The sequence below is a fragment of the Mobula birostris genome, chromosome 12 (genome assembly GCF_030028105.1).
Source record: "Mobula birostris isolate sMobBir1 chromosome 12, sMobBir1.hap1, whole genome shotgun sequence".
Lineage (NCBI taxonomy): Eukaryota > Metazoa > Chordata > Chondrichthyes > Myliobatiformes > Myliobatidae > Mobula > Mobula birostris.
The window spans coordinates 78,536,917-78,564,893 of record NC_092381.1 but is presented as its reverse complement, the minus strand read 5'-3'; the positions used below and the strand labels follow the sequence as shown (position 1 = coordinate 78,564,893).

The 27,977-nt window shown below is 39.6% G+C and overlaps 1 protein-coding gene across 3 annotated transcripts in view; it reads right to left on the bottom strand.

The window, feature by feature from the left end:
• Positions 1-5,612: 5,612 nt before the first annotated feature.
• The window catches only part of kcnt2a (potassium channel, subfamily T, member 2a), a 976,808-nt gene continuing 954,443 nt past the window's right edge, over positions 5,613-27,977 (bottom strand). For all 3 annotated transcript variants that reach the window (XM_072274729.1, XM_072274730.1, XM_072274731.1), the window contains 2 exons: positions 16,783-16,867; positions 5,613-5,730 (listed from right to left, as the gene is read on the bottom strand). In XM_072274729.1, the coding sequence (XP_072130830.1) occupies positions 5,613-5,730; positions 16,783-16,867 (203 nt within the window). The remainder of the gene's footprint in view (positions 5,731-16,782; positions 16,868-27,977) is intronic.

Sequence of the window (27,977 nt, the reverse complement as noted above, 5' to 3'; positions counted from 1 at the left end):
GGTAGGGGGCAGGTGGGCGACTGTACAGGACTGAAAAAAGCTGCAGAAGGTTGTAAATTTGGTCAGCTCCATCTTGGGTACTGGCCTTCAAACTACCCAGGACATCTTCAAGAAGCAGTGTCTCAGAAAGGTAGCATCCATTATTAAGGACCTCCAACACCCAGGGCATGCCCTTTTCTCACTGTTACAATCAGGTAGGATGTACAGAAACCTGAAGGCACACACTCAGCGATTCAGGAACAGTTTCTTCCCCTCTGCCATCTGATTCCGAAATGGACATTGAACCCATGAACACGACCTCACTTTATTAATATACAATTATTTCTGTTTTTTGAACAATTTGTAATCTATTCAATATACGTATACTGTAATTGATTTACTTATTATTATTATTTTATTTTTCTTCTTCTTCTATATTATGTATTGCATTGAACTGCGGCTGCTAAGTTAACAAATTTCATGACACATACTGGGGATAATAAGCCTGATTCTGATCTACGCTTCTCATAATTTAAGTGTCTCGATAAAGCTGAACCTAATTTTCTTATGTTCCCAGGAATAAAGACAAAGCCTGACCAAGTTCTCCCTATAATGTTAGGCCCTCTGGTCTATGAAACATCCTCATAAAAGTTTTGAAAAGGTTTCTGACAGTGTTATATATTGAGTACAATTTTTACTTTGCATGTGTGTGAATGCTACCAAACATCACCTGAAATTCAGGCTTGGAATCTGGCATTATACACATCCGCACTCAAAGTGACAAGTATTGGGGAAACATACTAATAAATCAAGATGGTACAACTTTTATTTGGAAGGGGAGAATAAGAGAAATAGCAAGTTGATCACAAACATGAGCAAATCTGCAGATGCTGGAGATCTGATGCAACATACACACAAAATGCTGAAGGAACTCAGCAGGTCAGGCAGCATCTATGGAAAAAAGTAAACATTCGATGTTTTGGGCTGAGACCCTTCTGCAGGCCTGAGAGGGAAAGGAGGAGATTCCTGAATTAAAAGGTGGGGGATGGGAAAGAGGCTAGCTGGAAGGTGATAGGTGAAGGCAGGTGGGTGGGAAAGGTCAAGGGCTGGATAAAGAATCTGATAGGTGGGGAGAGTGGACCATGGGAGAAAGGGAAGGAGGGGGAGACCCGGGTGTGGATGTAATGAGAAGAAGCAAAAGGTCAGAATAGGGAATAGAGGAAGAGGGGATGTGGGGAATTTTCTTCATCAGAAGGTGAAATTGATATTCATACCATCAGATTGGAGGGTACCCAGATTCAATATAAGGTGCTGCTCCTCCACCCTGAGGGTGGCCTCATCTTGGCACAAGAGGACTGAACAATGATAGAGATATAAATTTGATGTTGTGCAGAGGTTTTCTGGTAAGATGCACAAGCATCAGAATCATAGCTGATCCATGCTGACCAAGGTGTCCACCTCAGACAGTTCTAGTTTACCCATATTCTCCTGCAGCTCATTACATATATCTCTGTGGAAAACTTTGCTTTTTGATCTTTTCTCTCCCACCTTAAACTAGTTTTAGACTTACCTGCTCTAAGAAGAAGACTGCGACAATCCACTTTATAAATGCCCCTCATAATTTAATGAACCTCTATGAGATCACCTGTTAGTCTTCTCTGCTCCAAATAAAATAGTCCCAGCCTATCCATTCTCTCCTTATAATTCTAGTCCCAGCAACATCCCCCTTGAAATTTTCCTGCATCCTACCTGGCTTAATCACATGCTTCTTAAAGTACTGTATTACGATCAGAAATGCACATATTACAGATAGACTTGTTAATGTCCTGTACTGCTGTAACATTACATCCCAACTCTTGTACTCAGTAGCCCATCTGATGAAGGCAACCACACCACACACCTTCTAAAAAATCTTGTCTATGTCGCCTCTTTCAGGGAACTATTCCAATCTCTCTGTTCAACAACACCCTGTAGCCTTGTCAATTACAATGTATGTCCTGTTCTGGTTTATCTTCCCAAAATGCATCACTACGCACTTACCTGAATTACATTCTTCACTTAGTTCCCAGTTGATCTTCTGTTGTAACCTTGGATACAAGCCCCTGACCATGCCAGGGCCTTTTCCTTCTACTATACAAGGTCTACTGCCTATAGTAACCTGTGTTCACTTAGAGCTATACACTCAGACACATTTTAAAGTATTAGTATGAAATAATTGTTGAGCTTATCATAAATTTAATTATCTTTTAGCTTTTAATAGCAAAAAACTGATATACCAGTACAATGATCCAAATATTGTAGACGATGCAATATGCGAGACACACGTGCAATTAAAAAATCATTTAGTTGCAAAACCAAAATTTAATAATTCAACATTTGGCAATTTGAATAGCTTCTGAACAAATTATGTTATGCAATTAAATGACCAGGAAGGAAATATAAATTACGAACACGTGAATCAAAATAGTATGAGAGAGAGTACAATTTTTTAGACACTAAAGTTGCATTATCTTTTCGATTCTTTCATTAAATTATAAAAGAGCATTCCAGACAACAACTTAAGCTATTGATCCTTCGGCTACTGATGTTTCACGGAATCTGATATTGTTTAAACTGTTTTATGCATGGACAGTATTGTCAGATATATTTGAGTACATTATTAACAACAATAGAGAAGCAGTGTATGAAGTAGTATAGGACTGGGTGCTTTGAAATGAATCAAAAAGCTACAGTAATGGCTTTAGGGTCCAAAATTAATAGTGATCTGCCAAATCAAAGCAGATATATTTTATATTGGAACAACAAGTCAGAAGACAATTGATCCAATAGGCCACTGGATTCCGTTTAGCATCTGCTAATTGCACTGTGCTCCTGCATGCAGCAAGTTTAATGTGCAAACTTTCTGGTCACAGTCTCCTACAGTTATTTGTGGGAGAGTTAAACACATTTGCAGTTTATATTTTTTTCATGAGAGCTAATATAAGGTAGGCTAGTGACAAATCAGCCACAAACCATCTTGTCTCATAGCTCTGTTAACTTAATTCCCCTGAAATGTGATATTTTAACTGCACTCTCATGTTTTGTATGCAGTTTGTTTCTAGTTCAAAGTTTATTGTCTGTTGTCTTTTTTTATACTCAGTTCAGCAAAAGCAGATTGAAAATTCTTCAACTGGTCCCAAAATGCATTATCAGATTTAAGTTTCATTGCTGCTTAGTGATATTACAAAATGACTGGGTATTTCAATAGCCTTTGCCAGTTCATTCTTTTAGCAACTAAAAGTTGATCAACATGCCATGTTTAAATCACTGTCCATTCTGTTCTCACCATTTGCAAGTTCAACTGCGTTTGCATTAAAAATAACTTGCAAATATTTCATACTTCCCATTTCACTTAAACATTCCACCACAACTTGATACAAGATAAACACAAATCTTCTGAATGCCTCCAGTTTTTCTTTGGCTTGTATTTCACAATGTTCCTTCAGGCATACCATTAGTCACCCTTTACTCCTCACTGACTGGAAACTATAGGACAAATTTAAACCAACGATGAGCCAGCTTGTTCAGAGCACATCGTAAATTCAAATACGTAACACCCTGGTGAGAAAGTGTCTTGCAAATGTGAGTTTATAATTTGATTCTTGTCACCTGATTGTGTGCTTACAAAGTCGAAAATCAAGATTTGCTTCCACACTACTACCCTTCCTCTCTGTCTCCAGCTCCAGTTCTCCCAGAAGTTGTAACATTGGATAATCCATGTATTTCTCAAATAGTGTAGTAACGTTATTATGAATTTGACAAAAACTGTAGAAAAAATGAGTATTTTTCAAATCAGCAATGAAGATTGAAACCTGAAAAGGTTAATATTGAAGACCAATAAAATAGAGCACTATTTCTGAAACTATACTTCCCAGTTCCTATTTAGAAATGGTATGAGCTTTGTTTCAAAGTTAAAGCGTTCAGATTTAAATAACAGTCAGGTTTCAGAGTTAATGGTGGTGAGTCTGGTGTTTCTTATTCAAAACATCACTCAATTGTGGAAAGCGCTGCTTCCAAGTTTGATGATGTTGCCTCCTGGCAGTCATGTACATTCCAGGATGTAAATTAGAGGCAGGAATTTGGCTGCTTGATTTGACCCTGTCCAAATTCAGACCAATTTTTCTGTTCAAGTAATAGATCAGTTATAGGTTCAGTACTATAGCACTTCAGTTATCCTGCAGAGTTGTTAATTTACCTGTCGGTGAGGTAACCTGTTATATTCTATTCAAGATTCAAGACCACACAATCATGTCTTTGTTCACTCAGTCAAAAGCGAAGTAAACAAAAAGTACTTAATATATATTAATATAATTTATATTATGTTACTTTTTTGGCAAATTACATATAATACATTTTGTATAATATTTAATAGAAAACATTTAAATAATTTCTTCACAAATATTCAAAAGGACCACATCCAATATTTTATTCGTCATCCTTGTTTACACTTTAGATTTATAGAGATGTGGTCTGTGTTGTTCAATACACATCATAGTTGTTGTTATCTGTAGTTACTGTCCTTGGAGGGTCCACTCTTATTTAAAAATTCTGCAACTTGTCTAAATTCTACAATTATCCATCACGGTGAATAGTTGGAAAATTTTCTTTAATGGTGCCCAGAGCAGTTGACACCATTTGGATGATCAATGGCATGAAATACAATAGGACCAGGTTACATTGGAAACCTGGAAGATCAGCAGCCTGAAATAAATCCTTATATGATGTCTGTGTACCAGAAAAGTTATTGGTTTAAAGGAGGACAGAATTTAGACAATTAAATGTTGGTCTTGGTCATTAGGCATTGATTAGGTGTGTTATGGATGCTAGTATTCAACTTTATGGAAATCTCAGAAACTACTCTATTCTCAGTGAAGTACTACACTGTGACAGAGCTCCACGGTGACATTTCATGACTTCTTGATGCAGCCTCCCCAGCTGTGTTACATTAAATACTTGCCCCTGGGAAATAAGCTGGGGAGGGAGTGGTGAGTGAGACTGAGTAGGAGAATTCCTGCTAATGTAAATTCCCCGTTGTTCTTTTGAGACAAGATATGATTTACTTTAAGGTTTATGAAGTTACTTTATATTGAGAGACCAAAATACAGATAAGTGCAAATGACTTATGTATGTGAAATTACTTGTAACATAATACTTGAATACCATTATATGTTAATTCCTAGTTGCTTTCCAGTAAACCTGCCATGTTTTCCATTAATAGATACGCTTGTTCATATAGAGGACTCATTTGCTGTCAGATTTTAATACTCTGCAAAAGATTGCTAGAAATGGAATTAATTTCACTGCATTTCTTGCATTATGTGTTTCCTAGTTATAATAATATTTTAAGAAACAGGGCCACAATGACAGCATATGGCTAGGAATTAATGAAAAGGTTTAAACTTACCTGAATCACTCAGACTTCGTGAATTAGATGATTGGCCATACATTGGTTTAATTGATTCTGTCCCAGTTTATAGTGCTTCCAACAAGCCACTAACAGTAATGTGTTTCTTACCTAGCCACTTTAATGCTGAAAACCCTAACAATTCTCATTGAAGTTTGTTGTGGTATTTTTAATAATGCTGACCAGTTAACTAAAGCTGGGTGTTTTCCTTTGTATCCCGTCCACCTTCGTTATTTTCACAAGTGCTGATCTTGAGATTGGGTTTACTGTTTGGGACATAAGCCAAAGGATCAGGCCGGATCAGGTAGCTGTTAGACACAAGAAGAATTAGAAATTTAATTGAACAAATGATATAAAAGAGAAAATAATTTAAACAGGAAGAAAGCTGAGAAATTCAAAGTGCCAATGCCTTACATCTGTAGAAATTTCTTTGGCATTTACTATTCATGTGCATTATTAATAAATGCTGAAATTAGAATGCATATCCTCTTATTCCAAGCACTTAATTATATTAAACAACATAATTGAAATCTTTATTTGCTCTGCAATGGAAATCCGTCAAAATGTAAAGGTTTAAGGTTTTATGGAACAGTAATGTATGGTAAAAAGAGGACATGGACGACATTTAATTTTTATATCATAGAAGTATTAACTTAGTGAAGGTCCATCATATTTAACTCAAGATAAGCTCATCATTCAATTCCGAAAATACTCAGAAACATTAATAAATTTGCTTAAACCATTTTGCGATCAATTCTCATAGATCTAATAATTCAATTCAGTAATATTATCATTACGAAAGGCTATTTCCAAGATATTTGGATATTCCTTGACTTTATTGAAAGAAAACAGTTTCTATCACTATTTAAACTATATTCAGGTTCTATTAATGCAAGAGGAACTGCATTTATTTGACTATTCTACCAGTTCTTTACGTTAATACAGATTGTCAAAATGACTCTGGTAAAGTTCAAGATCCATTGTTACTGATAGATTAACTTTGTACGTCACATGTACATTTAAACATACACTGAAAAGCATGGTCTGTGTCAATGACCAACACAGACTGACTATGTGCTGGAGGCAGCCCAAGTGACATCGGGGCAGAATTAGGTCATTCAGCCCATCAAGTCTGCTCCACCATTTTTCATGGCTGACCCATTTCCCTCTCAAACTTTCGTGCCCTGACTAAATCAAGAACCTATCAACTTCTACCAGTAATACATCTAATGAGCCGGCCTTCACAGTTGCCACAGGCAACAAATTCCAAAGATTCACCTCTCTCTGGCTAACAAAATTCCTCCTCATCTCTGTTCTAAATGGACATCCTTCTATTCTGAGTCTGTGCAATCTAGTTCCAGACTCCCCCACCATTGGAACATCCTTTCCACATCCATTCTATCAAGACCTTTCAACATTCAATAGGTTTCAGTGAGATCTCTCCTTATTCTTCTAAATTCCAGTGCATAAAAGCCCATTGCTCCTCAAAAGATAAGCCTTTCATTCCCAGAATCATTCTTATGAATCTCCTCTGAACCCTCTCCAATATTAGCACTTTTTCTTAAATAGTGGGTCCAAAACTGCTCACAATACTCCTAGTGAGGACTCACCAGTGTCTTATAAAGCCTCAGGAATACATTCTTACTTTTGCGGTATATTCTAGTCCTCTCAAAATGAATGTCAACATTGCATTTGCCTTCATCACCATTGACTCAAACTGCAAATTAACTTTTAGGGAATCCTGGACAAAGACTCACAAGACCCTTTGCACCTTAGATTCTTGAATTGTCTCCCCAGTTAGAAAATAGTCTATGTTTTTATTCCTTCTACCAAATTGCAAGACCATATACTTCCTGACAATATTCCATTTGTCATCACTTTGCCTATTCTCATAATCTGTCCAAGTCCTTCTGCAGCCTCCCTACTTCCTCAACACTACCTGCTTCTCCATCTATCTTCATAACCACCTGCAAGCTTGGCCACAAAGCCATCAGTTTCATCATCTAATGCTCTACCCATGCTAGATTTGTTCCCGTAATATCACGGGCTGTTATCTTGTTAAGCACCCTCATGTGCAGCACTCTGTCAGAGGCCTTCTGAAAATCCATGTGCACAAAATCCACTGATTCTCCTTTGTCTATCCTTCTTGTTATTTCCTCAAAGAATTCCAACAGATTTATCAGGCAAGCCTTTCCCTTAAAGAAACCATGCTGACTTTGACCTATTTTATCGTGTGCCTCCTAGTACCCCAAAACCACATCCTCGACAGTTGACTCCAACATCCCTTCTTGAAGATTGGAGTGATATTTGTAATTTTCCAGTTCTCTGGAACCATTCCAGAATCTAGCAATTCTTGAAAGATCATTATTAATGGCTCCACAATCTCTTTAGCTACCTCTTTCAGAACCTTGGGGTGTAATCTATCGGGTCCAGGTAACTTACCTACCTGCCGACCTTTCAGATTCCAAAGCATCATCTCCCTAGTAATAGCAACTGCAGTCATTTCTGTCCCCTGATACTCTTGACCTTCCAGGTTACTGCTAGCATCTTCCACAGTAAATACTGATGCAAAATACTTATTCAGTTCATATATCATTTCCTTATCCTCATTACAACCTCTCCAGCATCATTTTCCAGTGGTCCAATATCTACTCTTACTTCTCTTTTACTCTTTATATCTCTGAAAAACTTTTTGGTATCCTCTTTGATATTATTGGCTCGCTTACCATCATATTTCATCGTTTTCCCCCCTTATGGTTTTTTCAGTTGCCTTGCATTTGTTTAAAATTTTCCCAATCTTCTAACTTCCCATTAATTTTTGCTCTTTTATATGCAATCTTTTTTGCTTTTATGTTGGCTTTGACTTCCCTTGTCCACTACAGTTGTGTCATCCTACCTTTAGAATACTTCTTTTTTGGGATGTATCTATCCTGCTCCTTTCAAATTCCTCCCAGAAACTGAAGCCATTGCTGCTGTTCTGTCATCTCTGCTAGTATCTGCTTCCAATTGATTTTGGCCAGCAACTCTCTCACACCTCTGTATTTCCATTTACTCCACTGTAATGCTGATGTATCTAACTTTAGTATCTCTCTCTCAAATTGCAGGGTGAATTCTCTCATAATATGATCACTGACTCCTAAGGGTTCCTTTACCTTAAGGTCCTTACACAAATTCTGTTCTTTACACAACACCCAATCCAGAATAGTTGATCTCCTAGTGTGCTCTACCACAAGCTATCGTGTAGGCATTCTAAAATTCATTTTCTTGGGATCCAGCACCAACCTGATTTCCCCAACCTGAATGCATATTAAAATCCCCCATGACTATTGTAACATCGCCTTTTTGACATGACTTTTCTATCTCCTGTTATAATTTGCAGCCCACATCCTGGCTACTGCTCAGAGGCTTGTATATTACTCCCATCAGAGTCTTTAAAATTGTTGTAATTTCTTAACTCTACCATAAAGGATTCTACATCTCTCGATCCTAGACACCTCTTTCTAAGTACTTGATATCATTTTTTACTAATTGAGCCATGCCATCGCCTCTGACGATGTCCCTGTTCTTTCAATACAATATGTATCCCAGGATGTTAAGCTCCCAACTATAATCTTCTTTCATCACAGGTCAGTGATCCCCAATTGGTCATACCTGTCAATCTCTAACTGAGTTACAAAATCATCTACCCTATTGTATACTCTGTGGATTCAAATATAATACCTTCGTTCCCATATCCATCAATCCTTTCAATTTTGTCCAACTTTTACATAGCAACTCATCCAACTGGCTGCAATTTTTCCATATCATCTGATTGTCCTTCCTGACAGTCTTACTACACACTGCCTCTGCTTGTAAACCAACAGCCCCATCACTCCATTTCCCATCCCCCTGCCAAATTAGTTTAAACATTCCCCAATAGGTCTAGCACACCTGCCTGCAAGGGTAGAGGTCCCACTTGGGTTCAGTTGTAACCCGTCCCTTTTGAACAGGTCATACCTTCCCCAAAAGAGATCCCAATGATCCAGAGATCTGAACTCCTGCCCCCTGCACCAGTTCCTCAGCCATGCATTCACCTGTGAAATCATTCTATTCTTAATCACACTGGCACGTGCCACAGGCAGCAATCCAGAGGCTGCTACCCTGAAGGTACTGCTTTTCAGCTTTCTACACAACTCCCTAAGTTCTCCCTTCAGAACCTCCTTGCTTTTCCTACCAATTTCATTGGTGACAGTACGCACCAAGACTTCTGGCTGCTCACCCTTTCCCTTTAGAATGTTGTGGAACCAATCTGAGACGTCCCTGACCTTGGCACCTACAAAGCAATATACCATCCGGGTATCTCTATCGCATCCATCGAATCTCGAGTCTACTCCTCTAACTATGGAATCTCTTATCACTACTGCAGTCCTCTTCTGCCCCCTTTCCCATCTCATCTACAGAGCTAGAGACCTAGTCACTGTGGCTCCCCCCAGTAAGTTCTCCTCAACAGTATCCAAAATGGTTTACTTATTATTGAGGGGAACAGCCATAGGGGTACACTGCACAGGCTGCCATTTCTCTTTCCTCTCCACCCAATCACCATGTCTCCTAAGACTACCTCACTGTAGCTCCTATTTATCATCTTCTCACTTTCCCTTATGAGCCAAAGAGCATTGATCTGCACCTCCAGTTTCTTGACACATTTTCTAAGGAGCTGCAGCTTGGTGCACCTGGTACAGATGTGATTATCCAGAAAGCTGGAGGGCTCCTAGAATTCCTACATCTCCACACAAAGACCACAACGCGGCCCATGGAATCACTTCACTGCTCTAACTATGCATTAACAGATAAAGAATGAAGAATGAAGTGTCTCCATGCTTCCAGCTCCAACGTAGCATGCCCACAACTTACTAAACATATTCCATACTTCCTTAGAACGTAGGAGGAAGCTGGAGTACTCAGAGGAAATCCATGCTGTTGTGGAAAGAGTTGTAAAGCCCTTATGGCAGCAGCAAATTTGAAGCTAGGTTGCTAGTGCTGTAATAGCATTACACTACCTGTGACACTACTGTGACACCCCATTCTCATTCCAAGTTGAGTTCCTTTCTCAGCAAAAAAATTCTACTGGTCTTTTGCATTATTCCACCTCTGAAGAATCCAGCCATAGAGAGTCCCTAAAACTATGGCCAGCAGGACAGCAGGAAAGTTCCTAAGGGTTGGGGTGGTGGGGAGGGAATGATTAAATTGTGAAGGGAGTTAAACGTGGACAGGCTGCATTACACTACAAACAAATACAGGCCGTTTCCGATGTAAGTAGCTCATCAACCTCATGCTGACTGCTAATTTGTGGAAACATTGCCTCAAGTTACTTCTAACCACTATTCAGCAACTGCATGTGCCCAGTAATCCAGTACAGTGGATTCCAGTTAACTGGGACATGTCGGGACCACTACATTTTGACCCAATTAAATGGCTGTCCCAGTTAGCTACAGTTGCATGGCAATTGTTAAAAATGGCTAAAAGAAGTCAAACTACTATTTACCTGAGTACCAAATAATGTAGTTAAATGAAAAACAAAACAATTAGAACACTACCAAAACTACTACAGTACTCTAAAACTGTGTCTTAGTTCCTAAGAGTTATCAATGGAGGAATGAATCCAATGTCTACTGCCATGTTCTTTTGATTGACTGTAAATGAACAAAAGTAGTGCAGATACTGGATGGCCTTCAAACAATGCTTTCGATGATTGCTTCCTCCATACCTTTATTTTCATTGTAACATTCAAGGTGATTGTGATACCTTCAAATTCGTCATGGTTCCTAAAGCGCCGAAGTTGTGAAATCACTTCAGTTTCACTCCTGGCTGTTTCTGGCATCTTCAAGCCTGAATGCTTGAAACCACAATCAGCAAAACAGTTCTGAATTGCCTTACTGCTTATTTCTTGCCAGTTATAAGTGACAAAAAACAATGTGTTTTTTTATAAATACAAATGCATACAAGTGACACTATTTAAAATCTGAGTCTCTGTGGGTGGAAGTTAGAAACAGGAAGGGGTCAATAACTCTACTGGGTGTTTTTTATAGTAACAGGGACATCGAAGAGCAGATAGGGAGACAGATTATGGAATGGTGCAAAAATAACAGGGTTGCCATGATGGGACATTTTAATTTCCATTATATTAGAGAAACATAAAACAACCTACAGCACAATACAGGCTCTTCGGCCCACAAAGTTGTGCCAAACATGTCCATACCTTAGAAATTACCTAGGGTTACCCATAGCTCTCTATTTGTCTGAGCTCCATGTACCTGTCCAGGAGTCTCTTAAAACTCTCTTAATATTGATTGGCATCTCCTTAAAGCAAGGGGTTTAGATGGGGTGGAGTTTGTTAGGTGTGTTCAGGAAGGTTTTCTGACACAATATTTAGATAAGCCTACAAGAGGAGAGGCTGTACTTGGTCTGGTACTGGGAAATGAACCTAGTCAGGTGTCAGGTCTCTCAGTGGGAGAGCATTTTGGAGATAGTGATCACAATTCTATCTCCTTTACCATAGCATTGGAGAGGGATAGGAGCAGTCAAATCAGGAAATTGTTCAATTGGAGTAAGGGGAAGTATCAAGCTATCAGGCAAGAACTTGGAAGCATAAATTGGGAGCAGGTGATCTCAAAGAAATGTATGGCTGAAATGTGGCAAATGTTCCAGGGATATTTGCATGGCTTTCTGCATAGGTACATTCCAATGAGACAGGGGAAGGATGGTAGGGTACAGGAACCATGGTGTAGAAAGGCTGTTGAAAATCTAGTCAAGAAGAAAAGCTTATGAGAGAGTTGGGAAAACTAGGAAATGATAAAGATCTAGAAAATTATAAGGCCTGCAGGAAGGAGCTTAAGAATGAAATTAAGAGAGAGAGAAGGGGCCCTGAGAAGGCCTAGGTGAGCAGGATTAAGGAAAACCCTGAGGAATTCTACAAGTATTTGAAGAGGATAAGGCGTGAGAGAATAGGACCAATCAAGTGAGACAGTCAAAAGTGTGTATGGAACGAGAGGAGGTACTTAGTGAATAATTTGCTTCAGTATTCACTATGGAAAAGGACCTTGGCGATTGTAGGGATGACCTACAGTGAACTGAAAAGCTTGAGCATATAGACATTAAGAAAGAGGATGTGCTGGAGCTTTTGGAAAGCACCAAGTTGAATAAGTCAACAGGACCGGATGAGATATAACCCAGGCTACTATGGGAGGCGAGAGAGGAGATTGCTGAGCCTCTGCTAATGACCTTTATATCATCTATGGGGATGGGAGAGGTTCTGGACGATTGAAGGGTTGTAGGTGTTATTCCCTTCTTCAAGAAAGGGAGTAGAGATAGCCCAAGAAATTATAGACCAGTAAGTCTTACTTCAGTAGTTGGTAAGTTGATGGAGAAGATCCTGAGAGGCAGGATTTATGAATATTTGAAGAGGCATAATATGATTAGGATAGTCAGCATGGCTTTGTCAAAGGCAGGTCGTGCCTTATGAACCTGATTGAATTTTTTGAGGATGTGACTAAACACATTGGTGAAGGTAGAGCAGTAGATGTAACGTATATGGATTTCAGCAAGACATTTAATAAGGTACCCCATGCAAGGCTTATTGAGAAAGTAAGGAGGCATGGAATCCAATGGGACATTGCTTTGTGGATCCAGAATTGACTTGACCACAGAAGGCAAAGAGTGGTTGTAGAAGGGACATATTCTGCTTGGAGGTCAGTGACCAGTGGTGTGCTTCAGGAACCTGTTCTGGAACCCCTTCTTTTCATGATTGTTATAAATGACCTGGATGAGGAAGTGAAGGGATAGGTTAGCAAATTTGCTGATGACACAAAGGTTGGGGTGATGTGGATAGTGTGGAGGGCTGTAAGAGCTTACAGCGTGACATTGATAGGATGAAAAACTGGGCTGAGAAGTGGCAGATGGAGTTCAACCCAGATAAGTGTGAAGTGTTTCATTTTGGTAGGTCAAATATGATGGCAGAATATAGCATTAATGGTAAGACTCTTGGCAGTGTGGAAGATCAGAGGGACCTTGGGGTCCAAGTCCATAGGACACTCAAAGCTGCTGTGCAGGTTGACTCTGTGGTTTAGAAGGCATATGGTGTATTGGCTTTCATCAACTGTAGGATTGCGTTCAAGAGCCAAGAGGTAATGTTACAGCTATATAGGACCCTGGTCAGACCCCACTTGGAGTACTGTGTTCAGTTCTGGTTACCTCACTACAGGAAGGATGTGGAAACTATAGAAAGGGTGCAGTGGAGATCTACAAGGATGTTGCCTGGATTGGGGAGCATGCTTTATGAGAATAGGTTGAGTGAACTTGGCCTTTTGTCCTTGGAGCGTCGGAGGATGAGAGGTGACCTGATAGAGGTGTATAAAATGATGAGAGGCATTGATCATGTGGATAGTCACAGGCTTTTTCCCAGGGTTAAAACGGCTAACACAAGAGGGCACAGTTTTAAGATGCTTGGAAGTAGGTACAGAAGAGATGTCAGGTCTAAGTTTTTTTTTTATGCAGAGAGTGGTGAGTACATGGAATGGGCTGCCAGTGACTGTGGCGGAGGCGGAGACAATAGGGTCTTTTAAGAGACTCCTGGTACATGGAGCTTGGGAAAATAGAGGGCTATGGGTAATCCTTGGTAATTTCTAAAGTAAGTACATGTTCGGCACAGTATTGTGGGCTGAAGGGCTTGTATTGTGCTGTAGGTTTTCTAGTTCTATATTTCTATGTTTCTAAGCATGGTGTAGTGTCTAAAGGCCACATGGCATGCATGTGACTGACATGAGGTAGAAACTGTTCAGCAACAGGCTCTTGTCCCAGATAAGTGGCATAGTCTCCAAAATAAATGAAGGAAATCCTGGCTAATCTCTTGCTTTGATTTTTGTTGTTTTAGAGTTGTCCCAAATAAGAAGCTGAACCACCACTTTATAAGTATGATGGACAGTGGCGGAAGCAAAAATGAAGTTGATGGTTAGGTATGCCAATTTGTTTTCAATAAGCATTAGCATCCTGTTCAGTACATAGTCCTAATTTGCAGAAAAAAAAGGTAATGGACTGAAAGAGCAGATGGGACCACAGCAGGCATCCAATCTATTTGCATAAAGAAATGAAAACCATATTTTCAGCTAAGCCTAGGTCCCTGAAGAGAAAGTCAGTAAAGTTTGATATAAAATTGTGAACACAGCTCCAGTGGAGGCTTTGCCAATATTTTTTGGGTTTCTTATTGGATTTCAGGAAATTGAGAGAGCTACTGCTAATTGTAGCTGTGATTTGGACTCTAAACGAAAAAACATTGTCAATGATTTCTCTATATATTTTTTGCTATATTAGCATCAATTCATGAATAGTTCAAGGTGAATTTGTTAAACATTGAGTGGTTTGCAGGCAAAACTGGGCCTGCACTGCCAGTTACTATAGAAGGTTGATGTAGTCATTCACTATATTGTATGTGGGAATAGGTTGCGGGCTTTGTGGTCTGAAAAGCATTGCCCATTTCATTTCCAAAGTTGCAATTATCCATATTTTGCCACAGCTGTGCATGGAAGATTGAAACTTGATCTAACCAAGGTATAGAAAATGGCATAAAAGTTTATGGCAAGCTAAAATTAGAGCTCAAAAGATAAAGAACAAAATTAGGAGGCAGTTCTTCAACACAATTGCACGTAGAAATACAGGAAGCTCTCCTACTGAAGGCAATGAATGACGTAACAATGAAAATATGAAGATTTAATTTGATGAGATTTTTGCTGGGCGATTCCCAGGGATATTAAACAAAGGTAGGTTAATGTATTTAAAGTCCAGAGCAGTCATTATTTAATTAGAATACCATGAAAGTTCTATGGGCTGGATAGTCCATTTCTGTTCCTAACCTTTGTAATGGGCCTGTCAATAAAAATCAGCCCATTAGTTGCTTGAAAGTAGCAATAAGATCTCAATTACAGAGCTATCTCGAGTGGCCAACTGACAAGCTAAATGCGGCACATTCTGTAATGGACTTTTTCTTAGAAATGTAGCTGATGGCTGTGATTTTGAATAGCCATCAAACCTCACCTTTAACACTGAATAATTCAAATAGCAACTTCTGAAGCTCATTTTGAACGATTGAGTGCAAAAGTTGAGAAGATCCTAAGATGGTTTGGCTCTATACAAGCTCACATCCCTCAACTATAAACCTGACATTAAAGTCTATGTAAGACAATGATGTCTCTGTACTTTTCAACTAGTTATCAGTAAACATTCTAGAGAAATGAAAGACTGCAGTGAAAAATAAGTAAACGCTAATGATGTAAAAAGTGAAAAATACTATTGAAGGATCTCTTGTGCTGAAAATTCAAATTTACAGTTATGGGAGTTCAAGAAGAATTTGAATGATTTGCTTTTTTTCTTTTTTCTTTCCTGTCATTCTTAATCACACAATGCCATTTTTCTTCTGCTTCCTTTGTTCTCTATACAATGAATTAGACTTTGATTACACGTCTTAGACTACATATCTTAGTGAGGTCATTCAACCTAAGTGGTTAAAAGTTATTGTTTGCTGCTTGATGTGCTCACACATTCCACAGATCCCTTGTGGACAATAGGTCAATTTAGATTTTGTTGTTGGTCTGTGGTCAGCTGACTATTTGAAGTGTTAACTGGAACTGGCAGGGTTGTAATGCCCCTAGAAAAAAGATCTCTAACTTTAAACACAAGAGGTTCTGCAGATGCTGGAAATCTAAAGCAACACACACAAAATGCTGGAAGAGCACAGCAGGTCAGGCAGCATCTATGAAAATGAATAAACAGTCACCATTTCGGGCCAAGACACTTCATCAGGACTGGAAAGGAAGGGGGAAGATGCCAGAATAAAATGGTGGGGGTGGAGGGAAAGAAGACAAGCTGGAAGGTAATAGTTGAAGCCATGTGGGTGGGATAGGTAAGTGGCTGGAGAAAAAGGAATCTGATAGGAGAGGAAGGTGAGACCATGGAGAAAGGGAAGAAAGAGGGTCACAGGGGAAAGGAGAGAGGCAGTTGAGGAGAAGAGGTAAGAGGCCTGAGTGGGGAATAGGAAAAAAGGGAAGGGGGAGGGGAAAAAGAAAAATAAAAAAAATTACTGGAAGGTGAAATTGATATTCATGCCATCAGGTTGGTGGCCACCTAGGTAGAACATAATGTGTTGCTCCTCCACATTGAGAGTTGTCTCATCATGGTCAAACAGGAGGCCATGGACCAACAGGTCGTAACAGGAATTAAAATGGTTGGCACCCAGAACCTAACTCTAACCTTGTCCATCAAGTATGAATTGATTGATGAGAAGCTATTTGTTACCCACATTCAAAAAAGGTAAATGAAATCAGTGATATACTTACACTACATCATTTAGTTCCAGTCTTGTATCCGGTGAGGGATTGATGAGAATATATGACAGAGTGTTCTGGTGATCATTCATTTCATCTAAGGAAGAACGTGAGGAAATTTTCAGTTGTACAAGCAGCAACTTTACGGAAACAAACATTGCAACCCCACTGAGTAGTGACTGCTATCTGTCAGGATAACATGGTGTCAACTGCTTCATTTCCACATTCTCTTCTAGACCCGAAGCATACCTATCAATCCCCATTATAGAAGGATTTCACAATATCATTGTGAAAATCAAAATTCAAATGATAGGTTAACATTTACAAAATTTGCCAACATTTCCTATATTGTACGTAAAATAAACAATGTTACCAGAATTTAGGAGTAGCTTGGAGAGTATTGTAAAGATCAGGAGCATCTTTGGAGATAGAAATAGAGTCATTGTTTCAAATGTTAACTCTGATTCTTTCTCCACATATGCAGCCTTATCAGGATTTTCATTTTCTTTTCAGATTTCACAATATTCAATTTTTAGCTTTTCAATTTGAGTACTGGAAATGCTGAAAAAAAAGTTCATGTAATTGTGCAATGGAAGAAATATGAATTAACTTTGGGCAAAGTATTACACTAAAGACATTCTTTACACGAGAAAGGCGTATTACTTCTAATGTTCTGTGTCAAAGGATTTAGTGGAAGCCAAAGTTTCATGGAAATAGTTAAAAAGGAGCTCATTCCCCATCCATAGTCTTTTACAGAACTAGTCAACAGACATCCTTCATAGAAATCTTGACATGTATTTTCATAAGTCCTCAGACCACTGAATTAATTATTTTATCTCCATAATACCATGCACATTTGCACCTTCCAGGGATATGCAAAGAGCAAGCGTAGGTGTGTTCCTGGCAGAGTCACCTACTTATCAATGAGTGACGTACCATGGACTGTTTCCTCCTCACGCTACTGATTAGCACATACTAATTATCAGACACTTTCCATTCTCAGCTCTTGTGCTCCAGTCAGGACAAGTACAATCATTTCAAGGATCCAGGAACCATAGGTTAATTAACTAAACTAAATACTCAGCTAATTATACAGTAGAAATACAGCTCTTTATTCCCAGTCTTTCATGGAGTCTGTCAGCGGTTGTATTCACATTAAAAGTTTATTTTTTCAGCATTATTCTGCAGTCTTGTGAGCAATCATTTAATTGCAAAACTGTATCTGGAGAAAAGTGAATTCTGTGTTGTAGATCTGGACATTTATTTCCCCACAGTAAGCTAATTTTTATAAAGAAGGTTGGAATTCAAGGTTTATATAGAAGACAGATTAAAGAGCTAAGTAAAATGTAATACTGTAAGTTGCCACAACTACCACAGTATTAAATTAAAGGCATCTGTTAGCCTTGCGAGACCATGGATCTGCGCCTGGAAAGTCTTCACTCTCCAGGGCGCAGGCCTGGGCGAGGTTGCATGGAAGACCAGTAGTTGCCCATGCTGCAAGTCTCTCCTCTCCACGACACCAATGTTGTCCAAGGGAAGGGCATTAGGACCCATACAGCTTGGCACCGGTGTCATCGCAGAGCAAGTGCCTTGCTCAAAGGCACAACACATTGCCTCAGCTGGGACTCGAACTCACGACCTTCAGGTCGCCAGTCCAATGCCTTAACCACTTGGCCACAGTATATGCCATACATAAAAGAAGTCTGTGGTATTCCAACCCGTCAACAACAAGGTTGTCACAACCTATCCATAGGTTTTTCCTACCTTCTGGCACCATTTAAAAGAGAGTACTCAAATCCTACTTAATACATTCCTAACACCCTCTGCAGCATAGCTCAGGCAACCACCTGGAGCTGTGCGAGGCTGCTGCCGAATCAAAGCCACCATGCTGTAGCTGTCTGGCAGTTAATATATGTGAGCTGTCTAACTGCGCCCGTCATGCAAGCAGCATTTGCTATGTGTCACTAGAAGCTTTGTTGCTCCAGTAAGACTTGAACATCCCTTGGGAAGAATTACCTTTGGCATTCAATTTAAAGTTGGTAGCACAGACTGATGTTGTCAGAGCAATGCAGCCAAATAGAAATGAGATTATCCAGCAATCTCAAGATTTAATTCTATCCAGAAGTCTAGTGTACATATTGTAAACTTGTTTTAAGTTACAAGAATACACTACAATACATTTTAAAACACTGCAATGTATGGACCAAATTGCCCCTCTGCCCTGCTCAATCGATCAGTAAGATCGTAGATGATCCACACTTAGCCTTATAACAAATCCCATGATTTCCTTTTCAAGTGTCTTTCAACCTTGCCTCTATAATTCCCCAGAGTATAAAATTTCATAGAGGTACAACACTGTAGGAGAAAATAAATCCTTCTTGTCTCCATCTTAAATAAACAACCCTTTATTCTAATACCCTGACCTCCTAGTTCTACAAATATTCAAGGATGTGAAAGGGAATTCAGAGTTGACAGGTTTGTACATAGTGTGGGTAAAGGGAACTTGTGGAAATCATGCTGGATACTCTCAGCCTATCAAGCAGTATCTCTGGAAAGAAGAACTGACTTGTTTTTCAACCCAATGTCTACTCAGAGGTCTTTTAAAGTTGATTTATACTTCTGCGTCAAATCGACGCCGTAGGTATGGCGTAGCTGCGAACCCTATGCAGAGCCTATGCGGATCCTTACGCCATAGCCTGACGCGCACCTCTCCCAAAATGTAACTATGCATCGCGGCAACGCAGACTGCAACAACTGTGATTGGTCCGCTTGGTAGCATCGCATTTCCTCCTACGCTGCAATAGCTTCCCATTGGGTGAATGAAGGGCAGGGAAGGAACCCTGGCTGCAATGCTTTCCATAAAGCTTTACAGACCTCCGAAATTATGGAGGACACATTTCACTTTTACGAAAAAAAGACGCTCGCATTAAACTTGTTACCCTGAGAAAGACTACCATGACCATGAAGCCTTGCACGGGCAGGTGTGTGCACATGCACGATGTGCCTGAATTGCAGAGCGACGCAGACAGACCAACGCACAAGTATAAGTGTGCACAACGCGCGTTGGTTACTTGCGTAGGGTACGGCGTCCATTTGACACACAAGTATAAATCAGCCTTAAGATGAAACATTAAGTCTGTTTCTTTTCCACAGATGCTGTCTGTTTTGGTGAAACTTCGGGATATCTTTTGGGTGGCACAAATTCAGTTATGAACATCTAATATCTATTTATGACAATCTATTACAGGCTCCTCTATGCTCATACACTAGCCTCACTAAAATTGTTAACTTCCAATTCTGGATTCAGTATTTGCATCCTGCAAATTTGTTGTCTGAATTTTATTCAAATGTTCTTCAATGGCAATTATCATTTGTTATGCAGTTTAGACAAGTGGGGATAATGAGGTTATTGCAATCGATGTCATCACACCGTCCTTTGGGAATAATCTTGAAGAGAAACAGTAAACTATTTTTCATCTGCTGATCAACCTTGAAAATCCACATAATTGTGTTTATAAATAAATTTGTAACGTGAGCCTACATTGCCATACTTGAGCTGCTAAACAGGTGAAGGCTATAAGGCTCCCTTAAGATCATTCTGTTTAGATTAAATTAGGTAAGAATTTAGGTTTATTCAAGATAGACAAGGTTACTGTTGAAAAAGAGCATTTCAATATAATTCAGAAAACAGATGTAGAGGATACAAAAATTAAATCTAGAAGTGCAATTTAGCAATTTCATTCAATTCAAATTTTCTTATTGATTCTCTGAATGTTGTTGAAACTTAGTTCATTAAAGGCTGAAACTTATCAGTTTTGGGGTTTCGCTGCACTTGCTTCCCTGGTGCTGTTTAAAATCACGTAGCTGGCTCACAAAGCAAACTATACTGTTCATATCATCCTAACATCCCTGCCTCTGATTGACTACAGTGTCTGCCAGTGGATAGCTTGCTCTTGCCATGTAATCAACATGATATTCTGCATGGCAAGTTACTGGAAGAGGGAGATAGAAAGAGCACAACTGATGCTACGGAACATCTGTGTATTCTTTGACCAATGAGCTACTGGGACCATGAAATGGCAATATATCCTTTGTCAGGGAACTGTGTGGAAAATTCAATGCCAAATGAATTACTGAACGAAGTAGAGAAACATGAACGTTTATGAAAAAGGAGAAATAAAATGGCCCTCTGTAAAAAACCACACTGGAAGACTGAAGGAATGATACAGCAGACTTGTATTATCTAATTTTCAGTGCAAGAGAGGTTGACGGGCAGTAATTAAGATATATTATGTTGCCAAAATGCATTTAGATATGAAATTACTTCATTTAACTTTGTATGGAAAGCTTATTTTATATTTGACACAGAAATACAGAAGCTCATGCTGCAAAACGTATTTGAAATTGAAGCAAGAGTACGAAACATTGGCTTCTCAAAGCTAAAGACAGAATGGTGCATTTCCACTAGCAACTTCCCAGTCCCTGCATTTTTCTGCTCTATCATTAATATACAGTATAAATAATTGTCAACACCTAGACACACTGACACTTTAATAGCAAATTTTGCAGTTTTATAACAACCACTAACCATCTTTCAAGAAAGTTAGCATATAAGAAACAACTATTTCCTGAGGAGATTGAGGTCCTTTAACATCTGCCGGACGATGCTGAGGATGTTCTACGAGTCTGTGGTGGCCAGTGCTATCATGTTTGCTGTTGTGTGCTGGGGCAGCAGACTGAGGGTAGCAGACACCAACAGAATCAACAAACTCATTCGTAAGGCCAGTGATGTTGTGGGGATGGAACTGGACTCTCTCACGGTGGTGTCTGAAAAGAGGATGCTGTCTAAGTTGCATGCCATCTTGGACAATGTCTCCCATCCACTACATAATGTACTGGTTGGGCACAGGAGTACATTCAGCCAGAGACTCATTCCACCGAGATGCAGCACAGAGCGTCATAGGAAGTCAATCCTGACTGTGGCCATCAAACTTTACAACTCCTCCCTTGGAGGGTCAGACACCCTGAGCCAATAGGCTGGTCCTGGACTTATTTCATAATTCACTGGCATAAATTACATATTACTATTTAACTATTTATGGTTTTATTACTATTTATTATTTATGGTGCAACTGTAACGAAAACCAATTTCCCCCGAGATCAATAAAGTATGACTATAGGTAATGAATATTTTTAGATTAAACAATACAGTGTCTTAAACTTGAATGCAACTTGCACTGATCTTAATTTTAATAAGCTCTCCTCAAGGCAAGCTATATTTTCTATTGGACAGATTTATCACCTAATATCCTATTTAGTCTAATTGATATTTTTGTCTCTTATTTGATTGTGATGTAGTTTCCATAACTAATTCCAAAAGAAATTATTTGTATAATGATTGTTTTCTTGTAATTTCAAATTCATCAATGACATCTATCTTAAGTGAGCACTGGTAAGGAAATAACAGCGGTTCAATGGCACATTTGCCTATTCTACATCCAAGCACCCTTCTCTCTCTGGCTAAGTTGAGCTCTTTCATAGTCTATTGATTACTTTACACTGCGATGAATAATGAACAACCTATTCAATTATTGCATAACTTCTTAGTTCAACTTTCTTCAGTTAATATTTAAGGTTCCACACACAACCTTACCTCCTTTCCTTTTCTTGCATTATTTAGTTTATTGAATGGGAATGACTTCTTTTTCTTACAATATGTAATGAAACTATGAATAAATCAAGTCATTTCTACTGTAATTCTAAACATGCTACTTTTGAAATGATACTATTACCTCACTAGAAGTACAAACTACAATAATGCTTCCTCTATTTACCTATGCCAATATTTGATATTCGAGGAACAGAAACCTATCCCACATATCAGATAACAATGTGACCTTTCCTGGCAGGATTAAATTACTGCTTCGACTAAAAATGTTTTATTTACATATTTAAATCAAATGTATCTGGGAAATGAGATAGCATTCTTATAAACCACACATTGTTGATAAAGGAAGCAATGGATAGCTCAAGAAAGGACAATTGGTTCTTCTGTGCATTGAAAGATATGTATGAGAAAAGTGGGTTTCTGCATAATATTCTAACAGACAGAACAAAAAGATCCCAAAGATTTGTTTTTTGAAGAGCATTTGAATTATGTATATTGCCTTTAAAACAGATAGAGTTGATTTTAATAAAATTAAAGTTCTAATAATTCCAAATGATAAATTGTGTGAATTATAGAACAAGAAATATCCCAAGAATTTCAGAACTCTTATCAGTTTGTAGGAAAGGTACCAAATCATTACCAAAAAAAATGTCTCTGTTTAGAATGATGGTGAGTGAGAAGACTCTTACAATCTCAATAGAACACCACTTTAAATTGCTTTACAATCAATTATTGTCCTGATGTATATCGCTATGGTGCAATTTTTTTCTATGCTGTCTAAACAGTAAATATACAAAGTATTATTCATAAAAGTGATCAATGTCGTAAATTCCGTTATTTATTTTTATACACACATTATTTCTCTCACTCTCCTTTTTCTCCCTCTGTCCCTCTGACTATACCCCTTGCCCATCCTCTGGTTCCCCCGCACTCCCCCCCTTTCTCCCCGGACCTCCTGTCCCATGATCCTCTCATATCCCCTTTGCCAATCACCTGTCCAGTTCTTGGCTCCATTCCTCCCCTCCTGTCTTCTCCTATCAGTTTGGATCTCCCCTTCCCCCTCCCACTTTCAAATCTCTTACTAACTCTTCCTTCAGTTAGTCCTGACGAAGAGTCTCGGCCTGAAACATCGACTGTACCTCTTCCTAGAGATGCTGCCTGGCCTGCTGCGTTCACCAACAACTTTGATGTGCAATGCCGTAGATGATGTGTGCAGCTGAAGTCCTTAATTGAACAAAACAGCTTCATTTCCAGTATTAAATGATCCAAAATGTATCGTACTGAAGATGACATGACAATATTATGAGCAGATTGTTTGCCTTAAGTGATTCAGGTGGTTGAATTTTAGACAATATCACAAAAGAAAAATACAATATCTCTTCAGTATTGCTTCTGATGTTTGTCTATTTCCATAGTGTTCACCAGCACTGCACGGAACTTTCATTTTAGGATAGCCAGATAAAAGAACATTTTTACTGCCCATTTGTTCTTGTTTTATAACAGAAAATTAAAAAAAGGTTCAGATACCCTTTAACAGAACAACATTGAATGCATTAAAGCTTTTCATCTTTTACTTGAATTCAGATTCCTAACACATTTAAAAGGTACCAGTCACCTATCTAATTAAAGAAAGTGCAACCTTGTTCACACTTTTTCTCTATTGATTAACTGGTAGTAGAGTCTTTAGAAAGTAACACTGTTAAGGAAAAAATTCTTTAACATAATTACGACTAGTTTGCTTTTTCATTTTTATTTATTATAAAACTTATACATTTTTATATCGATTCAATGCAATGCAACTTAGATCCTGAAATTCTTCTTTGAATTTAGTACGAGTGAACTGTTAGTGAAATTCAGCATAAAATATAGAAATGAGTATCTGGCCTATAGTATTAGTTTATATCTCATTCAACTGCCATCAACAATATGATGAAACACATATTGATGTGATATGGAGATCACTCCCTAATCTGGAGTGCATAGGAGAAATATGCTGGAAATACTCATCAGGTTAGGCCTCAGAGAGAACTATGCAGCAAGGGGATATGGCCTTAGCTTTCAAGTCTGTGGTGCAAGGCACTAGTCTTGTAATATTTCTTTAAAATGGAGTACAGGAAAAGAAACACACCTAATTCTTTCAATTAAAGCCATCAACATTGACTTCTCATAAACTGCATGCTTCTTTAGCTGCAGCACTCACAACACGCTGGAGGAACTCAGCAGGTCGGGCAGAATCCATGGAAAAGATCGGTCGACGTTTCGGGCCGGAACCCTTCGTCAGGACTGTAGAGGGAAGGGGCAGAGGCCCTATAAAGAAGGTGCGGGGAGCGTGGGAAGGAGAAGGCTGGTAGGTTCCAGGTGAAAAAACAGTAAGGGGAAAGATAAAGGGGTGGGGAAAGGGAAGCAGGGAGGTGATAGGCAGGAGAGGTGAAGAAAGAATAGGGGAAAACACAAAGGAGGCGGAACCAAGAGGGAGGTGGTAGGCAGCTGGGGGAGGGGGCAGAGTGACATAGGGATAGGGGAAGGGAGGGGGAGGGAATTACCGGAAGTTGGAGAATTCTATGTTCATACCAAGGGGCTGGAGACTACCTAGACAGTATATGAGGTGTTGCTCCTCCAACCTGAGTTTAGCCTCATCATGGCAGTAGAGGAGGCCATGTATGGACATATCTGAATGGGAATGGGAAGCAGAGTTGAAGTGGGTGGCTACCGGGAGATCCTGTCTGTTGTGGCGGACGGTGCGGAGGTGCTCGACGAAGCGGTCCCCCAATCTGCGTCAGGTTTCACCAATATAGAGGAGGCTGCACCGGGAGCACCGAATGCAATAGATGACCCCAACAGACTCACAAGTGAAGTGTTGCCTCACCTGGAAGTACTGTTTGGGGCCCTGAATGGTAGTGAGGGAGTAACTGTACGGGCAGGTGTAGCACTTGTTCTGCTTACAAGGTTAAGTGCCAGGAGGAAGATTAGTGGGGAGGGGTGAATGGACAAAGAAGTCGTGTAGGGAGTGATCCCGGTGGAAACTGTGAAGTTGGCTGGAGGAAAAGTTGTTCTTGTTGGAGATGGTGGAAGTTACAGAGAATTATGTGCTGCATGCGGAGGCCGGAGGGGTGGTAGGAGAGGACAAGAGAAACCTGTCTTTGAGGTGGCAGTGGGAGGATGTGTGCGAAATGGAAAAGATGAGGGTGAGGGCGGCATTGATGGTAGAGGAAGGGAAGCCCCTTTCTTTGAAGATGGAGGACATCTCAATTGCTCTGGAATGAAAAGCCTCATCCTGAGAGCAGACCTGAGCGAAGGGGCTGGCACTTTTACAACTGACAGGGTGGGAAGAGGAATAGTCGAGATAGCTGTGAGAGTCAGTGGGTTTATAAAAGATATCAGTAGACAGACTGTCTCCAGAGATTGAGACAAAGAGATTGTGAAAGGGGAGAGGGGTGTCAGGAAATGGACCAAGTAAATTTGAGGACAGGGTGGAAGTTAGAAACAAAGTTAATGAAATTGTAGTGGGTGCAGGATTTCCAGGATTTTCAGCATCTGCGGATTTTCTCGTGAGCAGATAGTTTATGAATCTTTATTAATAGGGAGTTTGAAATAGAGTAAAGAAATCTTGCTACAGGCACACTGTGCCTTCGGTGAACACACTGGAGTACTGTCTGCTTGCCTTAGAAAATATGTCCTTGCCATTAGAACAGGGTTTCCCAGCTTGGGGTCCGTGGACCCCTTGGTTAATCGTAGAGGTAAATGGCACAAATAAGGTTGGGAACCCCTGCATTAGAGGGATAGCAGTAAAGATTCATTATATTATTTCTAGACATGCATGTTTATCGTGTGCAGATGAACTGATTGGATGAAGAGTGCATTCCATAGGGCTTCACGAGCTAAATGCAAGAAATATGTTTCCTCTGGCTGAGTACTCTGGAACTAAGGAGCACAGTCTTAGGATAAAGGCAAGATATTTATTACTGAGGTAAGAGAAATTAAATGGTGATGAATCATTGGAATTTGCCACATTGGAGGGCTTTGGAGGCTCAGTTATAGAATTCATTCAAAATGAAGATCAGTAGGTATCTGGATATTAATGGAATCAAGGAATATGGGGATAGTGCAGGAAATGATTTAGAGGTAGATCAATTATGATTTTGAGGAATGATGGGGCAGACTCAAAAGGTCAGATACTCCCATCCCCGCTTTTTATGCTCTTAAGGAAAAAAGTGGTGGTGAATAATGTTTAATGCTCTGGCTCCAACTCAGCAACCTGTCTGAGGGAACCAAATGTCTTATTTCCAAGTTTCTTTAGTCTGTCTGTGTGAGGTGTTTCCATAGTGTTGTTAGGGTGAGGGTTCTTCACCTTTGTAGCCACGATCTATTTCCAGGTCAGAATTGTGTCTGACTTGGACAGGAAATGGCAGTCAGGAATGTTCCCATGCCTTCTGTTGTCATTCCTGATAGTAGAAAGTTTAGGTCTGTGAGATGCTGCTGAAGAATGAATAATGAGTTGCTGATGGTATGCAGCCCACTTGCAGGTATGGTCAACTGGTGATAGACAGCATCAATGTCTCAAGTGAATGAAGTGTGCAGTGCTAATCAAGCAAGCTGCTCTGTCTTGGATGATATTTAAATTCCTATGCATTGTATATGTGGATGGCAGCCGTCTCTTTGGGAGTCAGGAAATGAATCAATCACTACAGGATACAAACCCTACAACCTGCTCTTGCAGCCAAAGCATCTCTATGGCTGTTTATGGTTCAGAAGATGGTAAGTGCCAGGATATCGATGTTGAATGTCAAATTTCATAGGTTATATGTTGATGTATAAGCCTAGGGCACTGTTACAAGATATTCCCTTACGAATGTCCTAGGGCTGAGCTGCATGATTTTCATCCACAACCATCTTCCTTTACGTTATTACTATTCCACCCAGTGGAGATCTTTCCATGATTTGCACTGACTTTAACACTGACCAGGGCTCTTTCATGCCATGTGATCAAATATTAACGTGGTGCAGTCATTAGAGCTGCTGTCTCACCCTGCGCTTCACCGTTTCATTCCTGACACCCTGTGCAGTCAGTGCAGAGTTTTGTACATTCTATCTGTCCTGCATTCCGTGTGGGTTCGTAGGTTAACTGGCCACTGCAGATTGTCTTGGTGCATAGCTGACCTGATAGAACCTGGGAGGTGAGTGGTGGTGGTGGGTGTTTGAATTCGATAGGAATATTGGGAAGAATGGGATTAGAGTAAATTGGTGCTTGATAAATTGGGTTGATGAGCCTGTTTCCATATTGCATCATTCTTTGATGAATGTCAATGTGGTCACTCTCAATTCACCTCTAGAACTTAACTCCTTGGTCTACTCTAAGATTATGAAGTGAACTGGAGCCAAGTTTTCCCAGTGTAACTCAAAGTTATTGATAATCTGGTGCTCTTTATACATTATTTTGGATTGGTAGGAGGTAAAAATCGGGAGCCTTTTCTGGTTGGCTGCTGGTGACGAGTAGTATTTCACAGGGGTCTGTATTGGGCCCGCATCTTTTTATGTTATA